General features: G+C 44.6%; 1 protein-coding gene across 1 annotated transcript in view; it reads left to right on the top strand.

Annotated features, from left to right (window-relative positions):
* LOC115135588 (interleukin-17 receptor D-like) overlaps positions 1–21,006 on the top strand; it is a 58,705-nt gene that overhangs the window by 22,580 nt on the left and 15,119 nt on the right. The window contains exons 2-3 of the mRNA XM_029670437.2: positions 14,565–14,631; positions 15,394–15,519. Coding sequence (XP_029526297.2) covers positions 14,565–14,631; positions 15,394–15,519 — 193 coding nt within the window. The remainder of the gene's footprint in view (positions 1–14,564; positions 14,632–15,393; positions 15,520–21,006) is intronic.

Genomic DNA, 21,006 nt, shown 5'->3' with positions numbered 1-21,006 from the left:
CGAGTACAGTATATACATATGAGATGAGTATGTAAACAAAGTGGCATAGTTTAAAGTGGCTAGTGATACATTTATTACATAAAGATGCAGTAGATAGAGTACAGTATATACGTATACATATGAGATGAATAATGTAGGTTATGTAAACATTATATTAAGTAGCATTGTTTAAAGTGGCCAGTGATATATTTACATCAATTCCCATTATTAAAGTGGCTGGAGTTGAGTCAGTGTGTTGGCAGCAGGCACTCAATGTTAGTGGTGGCTGTTTAACAGTCTGATGGCCTTGAGATAGAAGCTGTTTTTCAGTCTCTCGGTCCCAGCTTTGATGCACCTGTACTGACCTCGCCTTCTGGATGATAGCGGGGTGAAAAGGCAGTGGCTCGGGTGGTTGTTGTCCTTGATGATCTTTATGGCCTTCCTGTGACATCGGATGGTGTAGGTGTCCTGGAGGGCAGGTAGTTTGCCCCCGGTGATGCGTTGTGCAGACCTCACTACCCTCTGGAGAGCCTTACGGTTGTGAGCGGAGCAGTTGCCATACCAGGCGGTGATACAGCCCGACAGGATGCTCTCGATTGTGCATCTGTAGAAGTTTGTGAGTGCTTTTGGTGACAAGCCAAATTTCTTCAGCCTCCTGAGGTTGAGGCGCTGCTGTGCCTTCTTCACGATGCTGTCTGTGTGGGTGGACCAATTCAGTTTGTCTGTGATGTGTACGCCGAGGAACTTAAAACTTACCATCCTCTCCACTGCTGTTCCATCGATGTGGATAGGGGGGTGTTCCCTCTGCTGTTTCCTGAAGTCCACAATCATCTCCTTAGTTTTGTTGACGTTGAATGCGAGGTTATTTTCCTGACACCACACTCCGAGGGCCCTCACCTCCTCCCTGTAGGCCGTCTCGTCGTTGTTGGCAATCAAGCCTACCACTGTTGTGTTGTCCGCAAACTTGATGATTGAGTTCGAGGCGTGGGTGAACAGGGAGTACAGGAGAGGGCTCATAACGCACCCTTGTGGGGCCCCAGTGTTGAGGATCAGCGGGGTGGAGATGTTGTTACCTACCCTCACCACCTGGGGGCGGCCAGTCAGACCCAGGGTCTCGAGCTTGATGACGAGTTTGGAGGGTACTATGGTGTTAAATGCCGAGCTGTAGTCGATGAACAGCATTCTCACATAGGTATTCCTCTTGTCCAGATGGGTTAGGGCAGTGTGCAGTGTGGTTGAGATTGCATCGTCTGTGGACCTATTTGGCTGATTTAAAAGCAGTGGTTCGCACTTTCAGTTTCACGCGAATGCTGCCATCAATCCACAGTTTCTGGTTTGGGAATGTTTTAATCATTGCTATGGGAACGACATCTTTAACGCACGTTCTAATGAACTCGCTCACCGAATCAGCGTATTCGTCAATGTTTGACGCAATACGAAACATATCCCAGTCCACGTGATGGAAACAGTCTTGGAGCGTGGAATCAGATTGGTCGGACCAGCGTTGAACAGACCTCAGCGCGGGAGCTTCTTGTTTTAGCTTCTGTCTGTAGGGCAGGGAGCAACAAAATGTAGTCGTGGTCAGCTTTTCCGAAAGGAGGGCGGGGGAGGGCCTTATATGCGTCGCAGAAGTTAGAATATCAATAAAGGTTTTACCAGCCCTGGTTGCACAATCGATATGCTGATACAATTTAGGGAGTCTTGTTTTCAGATTAGCCTTGTTAAAATCCCCAGCTGCATTGAATGCAGCCTCAGGATATGTGGATTCCAGTTTGCAAAGAGTCAAATAAAGTTTGTTCAGAGCCATCGATGTGTCTGCTTGGGGGGGAATATATACGGCTGTGATTATAATCGAAGAGAATTCCCTTGGTAGATAATGCGGTCGACATTTGACTGTGAGGAATTCTAAATCAGGTGAACAGAAGGACTTGAGTTCCTGTATGTTGTTGTGACCACACCACGTCTCGTTAACCATAAAGCATACGCCCCCAACCCTCTTCTTACCAGAAAGATGTTTGTTTCTGTCGGCGCGATGTGTGGAGAAACCAGCTGGCTGCACGGACTCCGATAGCGTCTCTCGAGTGAGCCATGTTTCCGTCAAGCAAAGAACGTTAGTCTCTGATGTCCCTCTGGAATGCTACCCTTGCTCGGATTTCATTAACCTTGTTGTCAAGAAACTGGACATTGGCGAGAAGTATGCTAGGGAGTGGTGCGCGATGTGCCCGTCTCCGGAGTCTGACCAGTAGACCGCTTCGTTTCCCTCTTTTACGCCTGCTGGGATCCAGTCCGTTGTCCTGGGTGAAAGGCAGAACACAGGATCCGCTTCGCGAAAGTCATATTCTTGGTCGTACTGATGGTGAGTTGACGCTGCTCTTATATTCAGTAGTTCTTCTCGACTGTATGTAATGAAACCTAAGATGACCTGGGGTACCAATGTAAGAAATAACACGTAAAAAAAAAAACGGCATAGTTTCCTAGGAACGCGAAGCGAGGCGGCCATCTCTGTCGGCGCCGGAATAAACGTAAATATGGGTTGTATTTACAATGGTGTTTGTTCTTCACTGGTTGCCCCTTTTCTTGTGGTAACAGGTCACAAATCTTGCTGCTGTGATGGCACACTGTGGTATTTCACCCAGTAGATATGGGAGTTTATCAAAATTGGGTTTGTTTTTGAATTCTTCATCTCTGTAATCTGAGAAATATATGTCTAATATGGACATACATTTGGCAGGAGGTTGGGGAGTGCCCATCTCCCCCTATCCCCCAGGCAGGCAGGGAGGACCAAACCAACATCATCTAGCCGCAGGAACAAAGACTTATATATGGGGGCTGTAAATGGCCAACGTGTAGAGAGGGGAGAGGGAGGGTGTCGTAGACACCTCTCGGCCTGTATCAGAGGTGTGATGCTGTGTTCAGGGGGCTGTTAGACTGCTGATTGGATACAGGTGAGGCGGGTGGCAAGGGTTCATTGCATGCAACTGTGTGTGTTTGTCATGTGTGTTGCTGCATCTGTTTGTGTGTGACCTCCAGCCTCCTGCTGAGAGCAGGGTGTTAAACCCCAGGACGGCAGGCCCAGGAGCCCATAAGTTAAACCCCAAAGGCACCACTTCATTCCCCTGCTAAATGAGAAATTGGGGAGCTACCGCCTTCCTCTCTGTGGTAGTAAACATTTTGTTAGTTAGTAGTTAGCCTTGTAGCTACCGCCGAAAATGTGCTTTTAAAAAATAAAATAAAAAAAGACATGAGCAACGTTCATTTGACTCACAATAAAATGTCAGGTCTTTGCTCTGAAGATTGAATTCAGAGGAGTGAAGCCCAAATCACACAGATATATGCTGTCAACCAAGTACAAATTTGCAGGCGAGAGCAGAGAACATCAATTCACATACACTGTGTAGCGTATGCCAATGTAATTCTCACCAGCACCCATAATAAACAGTTGTATTTGTTATGTTCGCTATGTAGTTTGTGTGAATTATTGTGTGTTCCTTTTTGACTCCCCTTACGTCCTACAGGAGCCACCCTACCGGTCTGCTCTAAACAGTATATAAAGAATTTAGCTAGTCTCGTTCTTTCTACTAACAGTATTCTCTCTTGAAATTGGAGTTCCTTTAGTTTCCCAGCCCATAGCCTGCCTAGGCTATATGCCTGTGATCGACTCAACACCGGTAGGCATAACTTTACTGTCTTCAAATATATATTATTGGCACTGGCATTAATAATATCATCATCAACACTAAATAGACACTTTAACTAAACATGTCATAATTCCAGATGTCACAGTGCACAAAGTCTATTCTGGCAATTTATCCTCATATGTTTTCCTGCGTTGCATAGCCGTGAGAATATACTTACTTTCAAATTTGACACTCATCAACACTCACTGCCTGTCTATTTTCTCATTTACTACCATTCATTCTAATTCCAGCGTGTACACGCTCGTTCGCACGCGTAAAAAAAAGAGAAGCTTTTCGTTTGATTTGGGCTTGTTCAATTGTTAAATTCTTCACGATGGAAGGGTCACGCTTCAACAAATGCCTTGCAAGCCTGAGGGTTTTACATGGCTTATGTACTGTCGCATAATGCACTTCAGATTGGTCGGAACAGAACTACCCATACTTCAAATATGGCGTTAACAAAATAACAAAAATGTACAAAAATAAAGGTTTCAAATTGGTCAACAACTCAAGTTTCCTCTCCAGGAGAAGGTGTCCTGGTCAGCAACCTTTACTGCCCAGAGTAGGCAGAGCTCGCTTCCAGAAGAATTCCTCAGCGGAGTGGCCCTTTTACATTTAACATTTACATTTAAGTCATTTAGCAGACGCTCTTATCCAGAGCGACTTACAAATTGGTGCATTCACCTTATGACATCCAGTGGAACAGTAGTGCATCTAAATCTTTTAAGGGAGGGGGGGGGGGGTGAGAAGGATTACTTTATCCTATCCTAGGTATTCCTTATAGAGGTGGGGTTTCAGGTGTCTCCGGAAGGTGGTGATTGACTCCGCTGTCCTGGCGTCGTGAGGGAGTTTGTTCCACCATTGGGGGGCCAGAGCAGCGAACAGTTTTGACTGGGCTGAGCGGGAACTGTACTTCCTCAGTGGTAGGGAGGCGAGCAGGCCAGAGGTGGATGAACGCAGTGCCCTTGTTTGGGTGTAGGGCCTGATCAGAGCCTGGAGGTACTGAGGTGCCGTTCCCCTCACAGCTCCGTAGGCAAGCACCATGGTCTTGTAGCGGATGCGAGCTTCAACTGGAAGCCAGTGGAGAGAGCGGAGGAGCGGGGTGACGTGAGAGAACTTGGGAAGGTTGAACACCAGACGGGCTGCGGCGTTCTGGATGAGTTGTAGGGTTTAATGGCACAGGCAGGGAGCCCAGCCAACAGCGAGTTGCAGTAATCCAGACGGGAGATGACAAGTGCCTGGATTAGGACCTGCGCCGCTTCCTGTGTGAGGCAGGGTCGTACTCTGCGGATGTTGTAGAGCATGAACCTACAGGAACGGGCCACCGCCTTGATGTTAGTTGAGAACGACAGGGTGTTGTCCAGGATCACGCCAAGGTTCTTAGCGCTCTGGGAGGAGGACACAATGGAGTTGTCAACCGTGATGGCGAGATCATGGAACGGGCAGTCCTTCCCGGGAGGAAGAGCAGCTCCGTCTTGCCGAGGTTCAGCTTGAGGTGGTGATCCGTCATCCACACTGATATGTCTGCCAGACATGCAGAGATGCGATTCGCCACCTGGTCATCAGAAGGGGGAAAGGAGAAGATTAATTGTGTGTCGTCTGCATAGCAATGATAGGAGAGACCATGTGAGGTTATGACAGAGCCAAGTGACTTGGTGTATAGCGAGAATAGGAGAGGGCCTAGAACAGAGCCCTGGGGGACACCAGTGGTGAGAGCACGTGGTGTGGAGACGGATTCTCGCCACGCCACCTGGTAGGAGCGACCTGTCAGGTAGGACGCAATCCAAGCGTGGGCCGCGCCGGAGATGCCCAACTCTGAGAGTGTGGAGAAGAGGATCTGATGGTTCACAGTATCGAAGGCAGCCGATAGGTCTAGAAGGATGAGAGCAGAGGAGAGAGAGTTAGCTTTAGCAGTGCGGAGCGCCTCCGTGATACAGAGAAGAGCAGTCTCAGTTGAATGACTAGTCTTGAAACCTGACTGATATGGATCAAGAAGGTCATTCTGAGAGAGATAGTGGGAGAGCTGGCCAAGGACGGCACGTTCAAGAGTTTTGGAGAGAAAAGAAAGAAGGGATACTGGTCTGTAGTTGTTGACATCGGAGGGATCGAGTGTAGGTTTTTTCAGAAGGGGTGCAACTCTCGCTCTCTTGAAGACGGAAGGGACGTAGCCAGCGGTCAGGGATGAGTTGATGAGCGAGGTGAGGTAAGGGAGAAGGTCTCCGGAAATGGTCTGGAGAAGAGGAGGGGATAGGGTCAAGCGGGCAGGTTGTTGGGCGGCCGGCCGTCACAAGATGCTTTTCTAGCACATCCTGACCACAAGTGACAGGTTAAAACGCACACGGTATCTGACACGCACAGTACTTGAGTTCTCTATAGGGATATACAGTATATTGGATTAGAATAATTAAGGATAGTTTGCTTCAAATCTTAATCTTCAGCTCCTCGTAAAAGACTGAGGTCTGTCTTTAGCCGAAAGTGTTGGATGGAGAGACTGGGAGAAAGAAAAGTGTTGAAATGTGGAAAAACATGTTTAAGAGGATGGAGCCTCTCCTGTATGACCTTTGGGAAATCTATTGATGAATAGGTTATGGTTGGGTTAAGAACACATGGAAGTGATACGGATGGTGGTGGAAGGTGGATACCACAGTTAATAGCTTCTCCTGTTCAGCCATGGTGGTCTAGTCTCTAGCCGGTCTCCCTCTTTCTGCTTCACTCCAAACACACACAAATGTTTAATTTATTTAACTAGGCAAGTCAGTTGAGAACAAATTCTTATTTACAATGACTGCCTACACCGGCCAAACCCGGACGATGCTGGGCCAATTGTGCACCGCTCTATGGGACTCCCAATCACGGCCGGATGTGATACAGCCTGGATTTGAACCAGGGACTGTAGTGACCCCTCTTGCACTGAGATGCAGTGCCTTAGATCGCTGCACCACTCGGGAGCCCACATCTGTGGGTAGGGGCAGGGAGAGGTTGGAGTTTGTGTGTATGTTGATGGGACCATGTGTGTGTTGATTGGGAGCGTGTGTGTGTTGGTGGGAGAAAGGTTTGAACTAGTTGGGGGCCTCCATACACATCCTGAGAGGAACAGGCAAGTTCAAGACAATCATGCATTGACGTCAATGGAACATTTTTGCAAAAACTCAAGTTCCACATGGGGATCTGAAGGTAGGACTCAGGGTTTTGTAAATTTGATAAGTAAATAAATGAACTGATGCAAATTCTGCTCCATTGCATGTATTTACTTGATTCCATTTAACTACCATAGGCCTCACAGTAACAAGGCTTACTATGGTCTGAATTAGAGGTCGACCAATTTAGATTTCTTTCAACGCCGATACCGATTGGAGGACCAAAAAAGCCGATACCGATTCATCTGCCGATTTTATAATAAAAAAAATATAATAATACAAATTATTTTTATTTTATTATTATTTTTTAATATATATTAAAAATATATATATATATATTTATTTGTAATCATGACAATTACAACAATACTGAATGAACACTTATTTTAACTTAATATAATAATCAATTTAGCCTCAAGGAAATAATGAAACATGTTCAATTTGGTTTAAATAATGCAAAAACAAAGTGTTGGAGAAGAAAGTAAAAGTGCAATATGTGCTATGTAAGAAAGCTAACGTTTCAGTTCCAGCTCAAGCTGGTGGTTCCTTTTAACATGAGTCTTCAATATTCCCAGGTAAGAAGTTTTAGGTTGTAGTTATTATAGGACTATTTCCCTCTATCATTTGTATTTCATTAATCTTTGACTATTGGATGTTCTTATAGGCACTTTAGTATTGCCAGTGTAACAGTATAGCTTCTGTCCCTCTCCTCGCTCGAACCAGCAACACAATGACAACAGTCACCATCGAAGCAGCGTTACCCATGCAGAGCAAGGGGAACAACTACTAGAAGGCTCAGAGTGAGTGACGTTTGAAACGCTATTAGCGCGCGCTAACTAGCTAGCCATTTTACTTTGGTTACACCAGCCTCATCTCGGGAGTTGATAGGCTTGAACGAAGAGCTGCTGGCAAAACGCACAAAAGTGCTGTTTGAATGAATGTTTACGCGCCTGCTTCTGCCTTCCACCGCTCAGTCAGATACTTGTATGCTCAGTCAGATTATATGCAATGCAGGACACACGATAATATCTAGTAATAACATAAACCATGTGTAGTTAACTAGTGATTATGATTGGTTTTTCTAAGAAGTTTAATGCTAGCTAGCAACTTACCTTGGCTTACTGCATTCGCGTAACAGTCTCCTTGTGGAGTGCAACGAGAGAGGCAGGTCGTTATTGCATTGGACTAGTTAACTGTAAGGTTGCAAGACTGGATCCCCCGAGCTGAGAAGGTGAAAATATGTCGTTCTGCCCCTGAACAGTTATTTAACTGACTTGCCTAGTTAAATAAAGGTATATCATTTTTTTTAAAATTATTAAATCGTCAAATCTCCGCCCAAAAATACAGATTTCCGATTGTTATGAAAACTTGAAATCGGCCCTAATTAATCGGCCATTCCGATTAATCAGTCGACCTCTAGTCTGAATGGTCTGTTATTGTTTCCCAGGCTTTGTATGAATGTATTTCCCTAGATCAAATCAAATTTTATTTGTCACATACACATGGTTAGCAGATGTTAATGCGAGTGTAGCGAAATGCTTGTGCTTCTAGTTCCGACAATGCAGTAATAACCAACAAGTAATCTAACTAACAATTCCAAAACTACTGTCTTATACACAGTGTAAGGGGATAAAGAATATGTACATAAAGATATAGTTGGGGTTAATTGTGTGGCATTCTGTCTCAGCGATAAGGGCATCCTTTTCTAAAACGGCAGGATGGATAAGATCTTTGATATACTGCCAGTGCCAGCCAGCTATCCAGACTGTCAGTCAGCTATACAGTAGGGTCAGGACTATTTAGTAGCATGGCAAGGAAACAAAACACGAAGTGAATTTAACTTATTTAGGAAAACAGCCCTAATGTTTGAAACATACATCATGTTGTCATCCAGAGTCATGTATTTATTTCCACAAGCTATAATACACAAGAACCAGAGTTTGGTCCACTTTGTTAGAATTTTTGCACTGGAAAAAATATTGCGATACTGTAATCTTCCCGGCCCTACTATACAGTCAGCCAGTTATACAGCCAGGCAGCCGATCCCCATCCCCCAACTGTAGGTTCTAGTTTACATTGCGTTTTCCTTATTTTGTAGAATTCCGAGTTGGGCATCTCCGGCGCGGCCCACGCTTGGATTGCGTCCTACCTGACAGGTCGCTCCTACCAGGTGGCGTGGCGAGAATCTGTCTCCTCACCACGCGCTCTCACCACTGGCGTCCCCCAGGGCTCTGTTCTAGGCCCTCTCCTATTCTCGCTATACACCAAGTCACTTGGCTCTGTCATAACCTCACATGGTCTCTCCTATCATTGCTATGCAGACGACACACAATTAATCTTCTCCTTTCCCCCTTCTGATGACCAGGTGGCGAATCGCATCTCTGCATGTCTGGCAGACATATCAGTGTGGATGACGGATCACCACCTCAAGCTGAACCTCGGCAAGACGGAGCTGCTCTTCCTCCCGGGGAAGGACTGCCCGTTCCATGATCTCGCCATCACGGTTGACAACTCCATTGTGTCCTCCTCCCAGAGCGCTAAGAACCTTGGCGTGATCCTGGACAACACCCTGTCGTTCTCAACTAACATCAAGGAGGTGGCCCGTTCTTGTAGGTTCATGCTCTACAACATCCGCAGAGTACGACCCTGCCTCACACAGGAAGCAGCGCAGGTCCTAATCCAGGCACTTGTCATCTCCCGTCTGGATTACTGCAACTCGCTGTTGGCTGGGCTCCCTGCCTGTGCCATTAAACCCCTACAACTCATCCAGAACGCCGCAGCCCGTCTGGTGTTCAACCTTCCCAAGTTCTCTCACGTCACCCCGCTCCTCCGCTCTCTCCACTGGCTTCCAGTTGAAGCTCGCATCCGCTACAAGACCATGGTGCTTGCCTACGGAGCTGTGAGGGGAACGGCACCTCAGTACCTCCAGGCTCTGATCAGGCCCTACACCCAAACAAGGGCACTGCGTTCATCCACCTCTGGCCTGCTCGCCTCCCTACCACTGAGGAAGTACAGTTCCCGTGCAGCCCAGTCAAAACTGTTCGCTGCTCTGGCCCCCCAATGGTGGAACAAACTCCCTCACGACGCCAGGACAGCGGAGTCAATCACCACCTTCCGGAGACACCTGAAACCCCACCTCTTTCAGGAATACCTAGGATAGGATAAAGTAATCCTTCTCACCCCCCTTAAAAGATTTAGATGCACTATTGTAAAGTGGCTGTTCCACTGGATGTCTTAAGGTGAACGCACCAATTTGTAAGTCGCTCTGGATAAGAGCGTCTGCTAAATGACTTAAATGTAAATGTAATTCACCTTTTAAATTGTAGTAACAGCAGTGGTGTAAAAATACTTTGAAGAACTAAAGTAGTTTTTGGGGGTATATGTACTTTACTATTTATTTTTAACTACTTTTACTGCACTACATTCCTTAAGAAAATAATGCACTTTTTACTCCATACATTGTCATTGACACCCAAAAGTACTCGTTACATTTAGAATGCTTTGCAGGACTTGAAAATGGTCAAATTCACAGATTTATCAACAGAGAACATCCCTACTGCATTGAAAAATATATATATAAAAAAATAATTATTTACATTTTTTTATTATTTAAAAAATATATATATTTTGCCCCCAGAAACACAAATGAGCATACAAGTATGTTTTTAAGCATACATGACTGTTGGGAGTGTGTTGCCATACCTTTTACCCCCAGGTGCAGCAGAGCCTGCACACTAAAGATGAAGTTGCAGCAGATGTCTTGAACACACCCTGGCTGCTGTCCAGACAGAGGAAGTGCTGGAAGGTGTGTCCCTGGCACTGTTTCATGTCCATGTCACCTCCCTCAGAACCAGTGAATATCTCCAGGTTCTTACAGCGGGGCATCATCTATAGAGTGCACAACAATACAGGATATGGAATTAGGTTTAGTATGGAGTTGAATTCTCAATTTTAAAATCCTTAGACATGGGTAAAAAGGTAAACAAATGTCGGGCACTGGAGTTTGAGGAAGGTTGAGCGATACAGTATGTGCTAAGTTATGTATGCAAGGCATAAGAAGACTTGGCGATTCAATGGTCCAAACCTGGAGTCCTCTCAGGGCAATGAGGTAGAAGCCAGCATTGTCAACTTGAACGATAGTTTTGTTACAAACTGTTGCCTGTGCCTACTCTGGTGTTGGCACGTGCCCTCGAGCCAACAGCTTGCAGAAAGGCCTACAGTGCGGGGTGGCACTGCGGGTCGGTTATGATGAGATTATTATGGATAATATTTGTATTTGTCAAACGGCATCAAAGCATCGATCATGTCACCAGAATAAGACCTTTGACATTTATTCGAAAGGAGCATCAAACTCATACTGAGCACTTTCACCATCCAGTGAAATCATTTATTTTTTATTTGATTTCACCTTTAAATAAATAATCTGTAGCCTAATGAACTGCATGGTTTCCAGAGTCGTAAATGGGAGGACCACACTTTTCATCCCAAGTTTACTTCGATATGATGGTTATTATACAAGATACATTTTTACAGACACAATGTCCCACCATATAGTATAGAAGCATCTTTCTAACCAATAGACAGAAGCTGGTCATCCTCTCTATGTGACAAATGTCTTCATACAGCATCAAAGAAATTGGAGGAACACTCAGTATCACTAATGATTAAGTTACGGGATGATTGGTGGATGACCTGGTTACCTACAGGAAGTCCCCAGAGTGATGTGTATAGAGGAAAGCCAAGGTACCCTACTTGGAACAGAATGGACTCTTGTCTCTGTCAGCTGAGCAGAGAACAACTTCAAATTGTGTGCGGTTAGCCAACATTGTAAACCGCTATCATTTGATTCCGAGCCTGACGTCTGTTGGCTCCCCCTTCTCAGTCACTGACCTCTTCCCTGTCTGTTCTCAACCTACCTCTCTTCTGCCACCCAGTCATGCACATCCTCCTCCTCTACTAAGCTCCTCGACTTAGGTACAATGCTCTTAGTTAAACCAGAGTTGTGTAGAAAAACGAAACCACCTTGGCTTTGGTTAAACCACATGGCTAGATAGCTAACATTAACCTCGCTTGCCCTTATCAATAGCCTGCTTTTAATAACAGAAGAACAAATAGCTACTTCAATTTCAATATTGAAATCCATAGTTGATTATCTAGCTAGTTGGTTAGCTAGTTTCTCTACTGGAAAACTATCAAACTTACCTCTTGTCAGCCATCATTCACCAGCGTTGGGTGTTTTGCCCAACATTTGTGTATAAGGTGTCACTTTCAATCACCAGAGGGGTGACTTCCGCATGTCTTTCAACTCTTAGTCACTGGAAAAGTCCCTCGATCTTCGTTCCTGGCATTCCCTTAGGGGTAGTGGTGACGACAGATGTGTCACTCACGGGCTGGGGCGAAGGTCATCAGGGAAATGCAAAAAAACAGCTTATGGGCCTCATCTCTATATTGCTCACATAAATGACCTTGAATTGCTGACGGTGCTTCTTTCAATGAAAAAATCACGTCTTGATCAGAATGGACAATACGACTGTAGTGGCGTACATCAACAGCCAGGGTAGCACTCACTTCCTGTGCTTACAGACTATCCGTCAGGATTATTCTGCTGAGCAGAGCACACCTACTGTCTCTACATGCGACTCATGTTTTGGGCATACTGAACATAGGAGCAGACTTATTGTCCGGAGGGAATCCCCATCAAGCGGACTGGAGACTCCTTCCCTAAGTGGTGAAACGGATCTCTTTGCGTCTCAACAAAACATGCACTGCTCGTTGTTCTTTGCGCTAGCGGGAGACGCACCACTGGGGGTGGACGCTCTAGCACACCTTTGGCCGAGGATTTGACTTCAAGGCTTTTCCTCAGCCTCGTACTCCCCACTCTGGCCAGAGTGAGGGAAGAAGGCTCATCTCTCATCTTGGTAGCCCATCGATGGCAAGGCAAGCTCTGGATAGCAGAGATGATTCTTCTGCTATACGGTGAGCCTTGGCAACTCCTGTTAGAGGGCTCTGCTGACCCAAGTGAACAAAGCTATTTATTTAAAAAAATAAAAAAATACAACCTCACCTGGAAACCATGGCCCTTTGGGCCTGGCCCGTGAGAGGTTAAATCTGGTTGCGAGAGGCTTGCCTCTCGGGATCATAGACTATCCAGAGTGCTAAGGCCCCTCCTACATGCTCATTGTATGGAAATAAGTGATTCAATTTGACAAGTTGTGTGACTGAAAAGGGGATCATTCCTTACCAATGCTCTGTATGCAAGGTTGCATGCTTCCTGCAGGACCTTTTGGACAGAGGGAAGGCGTTCTTCACTGTTAAGGTCTATCTCGGCCTGTCATGTAAGCTTGTAAGCTTTGGAAAGAACATGGTGGGACACCCCTCCCCCGTTATGTTGTTTCATGATTGGGGCATGTTGCTTACGTCCAGTTTCCAAGCATTTAGTCCCGTCATGGGATTTGTCAATTGTGCTTGAGGCTATTTCACAGCTGGCTTTTTTTGAGCTGCTGGAATGCGTGGAGATGAAGCATCTCTCCATTTTAAGACGCTCTGCTGGTCATCCTTACATCCACAAAGTGAGTGAATGACCACGGTTAGTTCACCATTCGTGCCTACAGTTTGCCCAGGGCTTTTCCAAGGTTACATATTTGCCCAACCCCACCTTTATGCCTAAGGGTAGCAGCAATTACAATCGTCTCGCCTTGGCGCTTGTGGCGTTCCACCCTGCCGCCTTTTCTATGTCCAGTACGCTCATTGCGCATATACTTGGATAGGATGAGAGCTTTGCACAAGTGTGTCCAACTCTTTGGCCCGGGCACCTCCCTTTCTCGTCAACAATTGTCACATTGCATTGTGAAAGCTAATATATTGGCCCTATAATAGCAAGGGCTTACTGCCTCCGCAGGGCCTATGGGCTCACTCCACCAGGGGTATGGCACTGTTCAAGGTCATCTCCTTACAGGGTATTTGCGATCCGTCTTGTTGGGCATCCCCTGTTACTTTCGAGGTTCTACCGACTAGACGTCACTGCACCTTTTGTTGGAGCCTACGGTCCTCCGTGTCGAGCCGCTAAGGGTTAATATGCTGGAACTACCTGGCTTCGAGCTCGTGTGAGATCCGAGAGTTGGCCATATATCCCACCGTGAGATGTTTTAACACAAAATTGAAAGAGAACTTAAGGTTACTTGCATAACCCCGATTCTCTGATATTATGAGGGAGACATCTCATCACGTTCCCCTACTTGCAAGAGTGTGAGGATGTTTTGGTTTGCTCTAGATGATCAGAGGGCAGGCGAATAGCGCTCTTAGTATGAAGGTAGGGGCTTCCTCATTCGCCACTCGACCTGTCTCCGACAGACGTGTATGATTTTGGTTCTTCAAGCTATTTAGGAGATTCTGGTGAATCCCGCTGTAATATGACTCACTCATAATTTAAGAGAACTGGGGTCACTCAAGTGACCTGAAGTTTTTCTTTGGAGTACATTTTAAAGTGAAAAATCTAGAGACCTCGTCGTAATTCCGTTACCGTGGAATTGCCCCTCTTACTTTCAGTTTGGCTGGCAATACAACAGTATTCCAACTGCTGGGTTATTGTGTACTGATCCAATATTTCAGGTAAGTACGTAATTCTATGGATTATTGTTCAGGCTGATTTTCTTTGCATTCCTGTGAGGCCGCAGCCTGTCCGTCTGAGCATCGGCAACATGCGGTGGTTGTATTGATGTGTATTACCGTCTGCCAGTGGTCCTTGTGGTTTCACCATCTTTCTTTCTTGCAGGGGCTCCAGGTCCAGTCAAGTTCTGACGGGAATGGTCGGAAGCGAGGGGTCACATTCCGAACAGACAGTGAGTCCTTGCTTTTTCTCTCTCTCTCTCGCTATCGCTCTCAATGTGTTCACTATTTCACATGGCCTTGCATGAAAACTGCCTGCCCTTTCCATTCCATACTAAAGTTGACCTTTTACCACAAGTTGCCAATTATGTCTCAGACCCTCCACCAACAAGAAGTTAATATCTCGAAGTCAACGTTTTCTCTCCTGTAACAAATCCTGCCCCCCCCCCACCACCCCAGCAGTCAGCTGCTATTATCCATGACTGTCAGAGGGAACAGCTTTTCTGAAAAGCCCCTCTCTGGTTTAGCATCACAATCGACTGCAGCTCGGAGCCAGGGGGTGTGTGTGACACAGCCCACTGCTCCTCTTCCTATACCTGAGAGGACCTAGGGATCATAGTCAAAAGAGATGGGAGAGGAGGGGACAGCTCCTTACATGGCTGCACATTCTTGTCCCCAGGCTTGGCTCAGAGAGAATCTCACCCACTCACCAGTTCATTAGTCTTCATCCAGGGAGCCCTGTTCTGAGCTTCCCATCTTAACCATGCACTGTGATCCATCCTCTTTCTTCTCTTTAAGGTGTGATTTTTACGGGTGATTCTCTGTGTGGTAGAAGAGGAAGGGAGTCTAATTTTAGGACTCAACACTGTAAACAAATTTAATTGTGACTAAGGTTGTTTAGACTTTTTTTTAAATCAACCACCTCTCCGTCATTAGCATACTCTAACTCTGATGTCCTCTTTCTTGTCGTCTCCTCCTCTGTTCTCCTCCGCCAGACTGCTCTGTGAACTGGAGTCCATTGGGGAAGCATGCCATCCATGGGGTGAACAATATGACATTCAGCCACCTCTCCTGTGACAGCCAGGCTGCTGTGGTGGTCCACTGGATGACCAGCCCTCTAGGTATGAACCATATGCCCTACGCATTTTAAATTCTTCCATATGATAAAATAGTCATTATACAGACTAGAGATCAACGGGCCAAATCGAATCCAGTGTCTGAGGTTAGAGTTGAGCAGTCACTCCTAGTGTGCGGAAATCTGTATCCAGAAGTTAGTGGTTGACCTACTTTGAAATGTTTCCACCAAGATTGTTTTGGGTAGATCATATTACATCTCGGAGACACTAACATTTTAAAGCCCTCTGTATGTGTGCGGGAAGACACGTGTGCTTCCTACACCTGGTTGCACACAGGAGTCGTTTATGTTTATCTTCAGTATCTCAGACCATGGAGAGTCATTTGTAGAGGTAAGAGGTTCGAGAACAGGAGAGAATAGGAGGGTAAAGAAAAGGCTCATCTTCAAAGCCCTGTGCTGTGCTGTGTTTTTGTGCCTGTCCTCATCAAAGACCCAGGGCAGTTTACCTTCCCCCAGTAGGCTTACTCTGCTACCCTGACAGTGATCTGCCCCTCAGAAGGAAGAGAGGAGGAAGGGATCCATATCTTACACAACAACACTGATGTGTCTCTGTCCCTGTTGGCATGCTATATGTGCGGGTGTGTGACAGAGAGAGCAAGACTGAAAGGGAGGCTTCCTCTTCTTCTGTCAACTGAGGCACTGCTGAAGCCATGGCTGATCCTCATGACAATGTAGCCTGTTATTCTCCAGGGGTTAATCCCTAGGACAGGGGCACCACTGCTCAGGTAGAGGGTTAAAGAAAGAACTAGGAAAAATAAACTAAAAGGGCAGAAGAACGAGAAAGAGGGGGAATCTTTCCTAGTTTGAATCAAGTAGTTAGAAAGCTGAAGCTACCGACGCCAGGGGGGGAAAAAAAACCACTCCAGAAGACAGCCCAACCTGTCTGACAGCTTTTTCCTTCCAGTTTTTTCTCTCTCCTCTGTGTCTGACGTGGTGACGGTGAGGCTGATGGTATCTGTGTGGCGGTAGAAGAGGTAAAGGACGGAGTAGAGGAGGTGTAGAGTTACCACCACCACAAAGAGGAGGCTCTTTCAGCTTCTAAGCGTACACACACACACAGCCTCCGCTCCCCACAGTGGTAATAGAAGCCACAGGGAATGTGTGTTTTCTGCCTCTGCTGATGCCTCGGACTGATAAGGAAGAAATGTAATTAACGTGGGAGGTGCGCTGGCACACTTTGAAGGGCACGGGAATACTTCCTTGGCACGCAGACACCCTCTCTCTTGTCCTCTGCATACCTGGGTTCAAATACTATTAAAAATAAATTTCAAATGCTTAGCTGTGCTTGCTTGAGCTTGCCTGTTGCTATGAATAAATGGAGAAGTCCTAAAAGTGCAAATCCTGCCCACCTGGTACTCCAGAAAGGCTAAAACAAACACACAGTATTTGAAAGATTTCAAATGGTTTTTGAACCCAGGTGTGGTCCTCTGCCAGGGCACAGCCTCTTTCTCCTGCCAGCTCAAATTATGGTCTCTCATAAAAACATGTTTGATACTATGCCCTTACCTCAAGTGTGTGTGTGACTAGCTAATGTGTGTGGACTACTAACTTCACAAACAACATCCGCTTCATGATTAGGATTTACATTTTCCTCACAAAATGTGTACTTTGGTCATGTTTTCGCAATGTTTTTATTCATTGTTTTGGGCCCCAGTTAATATTGTTTGTGCTTTATGGAAGTTATCCTAGAAGTTAAAGTACAGTTGCTAACGGTAACATATTGTGACCTTGGGTTTATCTGACATTTTTGGGTTAAGAAATGTGTTATTCACATAGTTGCTCTTTTTAGATGGTCCTTTACATGTGAGATACAGTGAGTTCCTAGTATTGGGCCAGTGACACCATTTTTTTGTTGTTTTGGCTCTGTAATGATACAATGCCTGAGGCTGAAGTGCAGCCTGTCAGCTTTCATTTTAGGGTATTTTCATTCATATTGGGTGAACTGTTTAGAAATTACAGCACTTTTTGTACATAGTCCCTCCATTTTAGGGGACCAAAAGTGTAATATATATATATATATATATATATATATATATATATATATACGAGATTTAATGACTCCAACATAAGTGTATGTAAACTTCCGACTTCAACTCTCTGTCTCTGTGTGTGTGTGTATATATATATATATATATATATATATATATATACACACACACACACACACACAGAGACAGAGAGTTGAAGTCGGAAGTTTACATACACTTATGTTGGAGTTATTAAATCTTATTTCAACCACTCCACAAATTTCTAGTTAACAAACTATATTTTTGACAACTCTGTTAGGACATGTACTTTGTGCATGATACAAGTAAATTTTCCAACAATTGTTTACAGACAGATTATTTCACTTATAACTCACTGTATTACAATTCCAGTGGGTCAGAAGTTTACATACACCAATTTGATGGTGCTTGGAAAATTGTCATGGCTTTAGAAGCTTCTGATTGACTAATTTACATAATTTGAGTGAATTGGCGGTATACCTGTGGATGGTTTCAAGGCCTACCTTCAAACTCAGTGCCTCTTTGCTTAACATCATGGGAAAATCAAAAGAAATCAGCCAAGACCTCAGCAAAAAACATTTGTTGACCTCCACAAGTCTGGTTCCTCATTGAGAGCAATTTCCAAACGCCTGAAGGCACCAAGTTCATCTGTACAAACAATAGTACGCAAGTATAAACACCATAAACACCAACGCCATCATACCGCTCAGGAAGGAGACGTATTCTGCCTCATAGAGATGAGCGTACTTTGGTGTGAAAAGTGCAAATCAATCCCAGAACAACAGCAAAGGACCTTGTGAAGATGCTGGAGGAAACAGGTACAAAAGTATCTATATCCACAGTAAAACGAGTCCTATATCGACTACCTGAAAGGCCGCTCAGCAAGAAAGAAGCCACTGCTCAAAAACTGTCATAAAAAAAGCCAGACTACGGTTTGCATCTGGCCATGGAGACAAACATTGTACTTTTTGGAGAAATGTCCTTTGGTCTGATGAAACAAAAAAATGAAGTGTTTGGTCATAATGCCCATTGTTATGTTTGGAGGAAAAAGAGGGAGGTTTGCAAGCCAAAGAACACCATCCCAACCGTGACCCACAGGTGGTGGCAGCATCATGTTGTGGGGGTGCTTTGCTGCACGAAGGACTGGTGCACTTCACAAAATAGATGGCATCATGAGGGAGGGAAATTATGTGGATATATTGTAGCGACATCAGTCAGGAAGTTAAAGCTTGGTCGCAAATGGGTCTTCCAAATGGACAATGACCCCAAGCATACTTCCAAAGTAGTGGCAAAATGGCTTAAGGACAACAATGTCAAGGTATTGGAGTGGCCATCACAAAGCCTTGACCTCAATCCTATAGAAAATGTGTGGGCAGAATTGAAAAAGCATGTGCGAGCAAGGAGGCCTACAATTCTGACTCTGTTACACAAGCTCTTTTATTTATTTTATATTTTACCTTTTATTTAACTAGGCAAGTTAGCTTAGAACAAATTGAAAAGCATGTGCGAGCAAGGAGGCCTACAATTCTGACTCTGTTACACAAGCTCTTTTATTTATTTTATATTTTACCTTTTATTTAACTAGGCAAGTTAGCTTAGAACAAATTCTTATTTTCAATGACGGCGTAGGAACAGTGGGTTAACTGCTTTGTTCAGGGGCAGAAAGACAGATTTGTACCTTGTCGGCTCAGGGATTTGAACTTGCAACCTTCGCTCTAACCACTAGGCTATCCTGCCACCCCTCTGTCAGGAGGAATGGGCCAAAATTCACCCAACAATTGTGGGAAGCTTGTGGAAGGCTACCTGAAACGTTTGACCCAAGTTAAACAATTTAAAGGCAATGCTACCAAATACGAATTGAGTGTCAGTAGACTTCTGACCCACTGGGAATGTGATGAAAGAAATAAAAGCTGAAATAAATAATTCTCTCTACTATTCTGACATGTCACATTAAAATAAAGTGGTGATCCTAACTGACCTAATACAGGGAATTTTTACTAGGATTAAATGTCAGGAATTGTGAAACTGAGTTTAAATGTATTTGGCTAAGGTGTATGTAAACTTCCGACTTCAACTGTATGTTAAAGTAGTCATAAGTTTAGTATTTGGTCCCATATTCATAATTACATCAAGCTTGCACACAGATTATTTTGTGCCCAAAATAATTGAATGGTAAATAATGTTTTGTCTCATTTTGGAGCCGCTTTTTTTGTATATATGAATATTTGTTGCTAAACACTTTGACATTAATGTGGATGCTACCGTGATTATGGATGGTACGGAATGAATCACACATCATAACCCCTCGTAATCAAAACTTGTTCCTACTTTAATACACACAAGTGAATTTTCCCCAATACTTTTGGTCCCCTACTGTTGGGGGTACTATTTACAAAAATGTCTATACGGTTCTCTCGATGTGGATGAAAATACCCTCAAATTAAAGCTGACAGTTTGCAGTTTAACCTCATAATCATTTCAAAGTCAGTGCTGGCACACTGATCCAAAACAACAACAACAAATGTAATTGTTCCAATATTTTTGGCACTCAGTATATGTCAGATTTTTTGAAAATAATCAATTTATGATATAACAAAAAAAGGAAAAATATGGAAGTTCTCTGTGCAAATACCTTTTTAACTTGGTGCTATAAGGTTAAATCCAATTACACAATGCTTGGTAGGCAGTCAAAAAGAATTGCATGTAAGATCTACTTATTGAGTCATGAAAGATGAAGACGAAACTACAGTGCATTCAGTTTTCAGACCCCTTCCCTTTTCCCACATTATGTCACGTTACAGCCTTATTCTAAAATTGCTTAAATACATGTTTTCCATCGTCAATCTATACACAATACCCCATAATGACAAAGCTAAAACAGAGGAAAAAAAACTGAAATAGCTTATTTACATTTGTATTCAGACCCTTTGCTATGAGACTCAATTGAGCTCAGGTGCATCCTGTTTCCGTTGATCATCCTTGATGTTTCTACAACTTGATTGGAGTCCACCTGTGGTAAATTCAATTGATTGGACGTGATTTGGAAAGGCACTATATAAGGTCCCACAGTTGGCAGTGCATGTCAGAGCAGACACCAAGCCATGAGGTCGAAGGAATTGTCCGTAGAGCTCCGAGACAAGATTGTGTCAAGGCACAGATCTAGGAAAGGGTACCAAAACGTTTCTGCAGTGTTGAAGGTCCCAAAGAACACTGGCTTCCATCATTCTTAAATGGAAGAAGTTTGGAACCACCAAGACTTTCTAGAGCTGGCCGCCCGGCCAAACTGCGCAATCAGGGGAGAAGGGCCTTGGTCAGAGAGGAGACCAAGAACCCCATGGCCAATCTGACAGGGCTCCAGAGTTGCTCTGTGGAGATAGTTGTCCTTCTGGAAGGTTCTCCCATCTCTGCAGCACTCCACCAATCAGGCCTTTATGGTAGTGGGCCGACTAAAGCCACTCCTCAGTAAA

The sequence above is a fragment of the Oncorhynchus nerka genome, linkage group LG2 (assembly GCF_034236695.1).
Source record: "Oncorhynchus nerka isolate Pitt River linkage group LG2, Oner_Uvic_2.0, whole genome shotgun sequence".
NCBI classification, from domain to species: domain Eukaryota; kingdom Metazoa; phylum Chordata; class Actinopteri; order Salmoniformes; family Salmonidae; genus Oncorhynchus; species Oncorhynchus nerka.
Note: the sequence above shows the minus strand (reverse complement) of the source record. Positions and strands in the feature narration are given on the sequence as shown.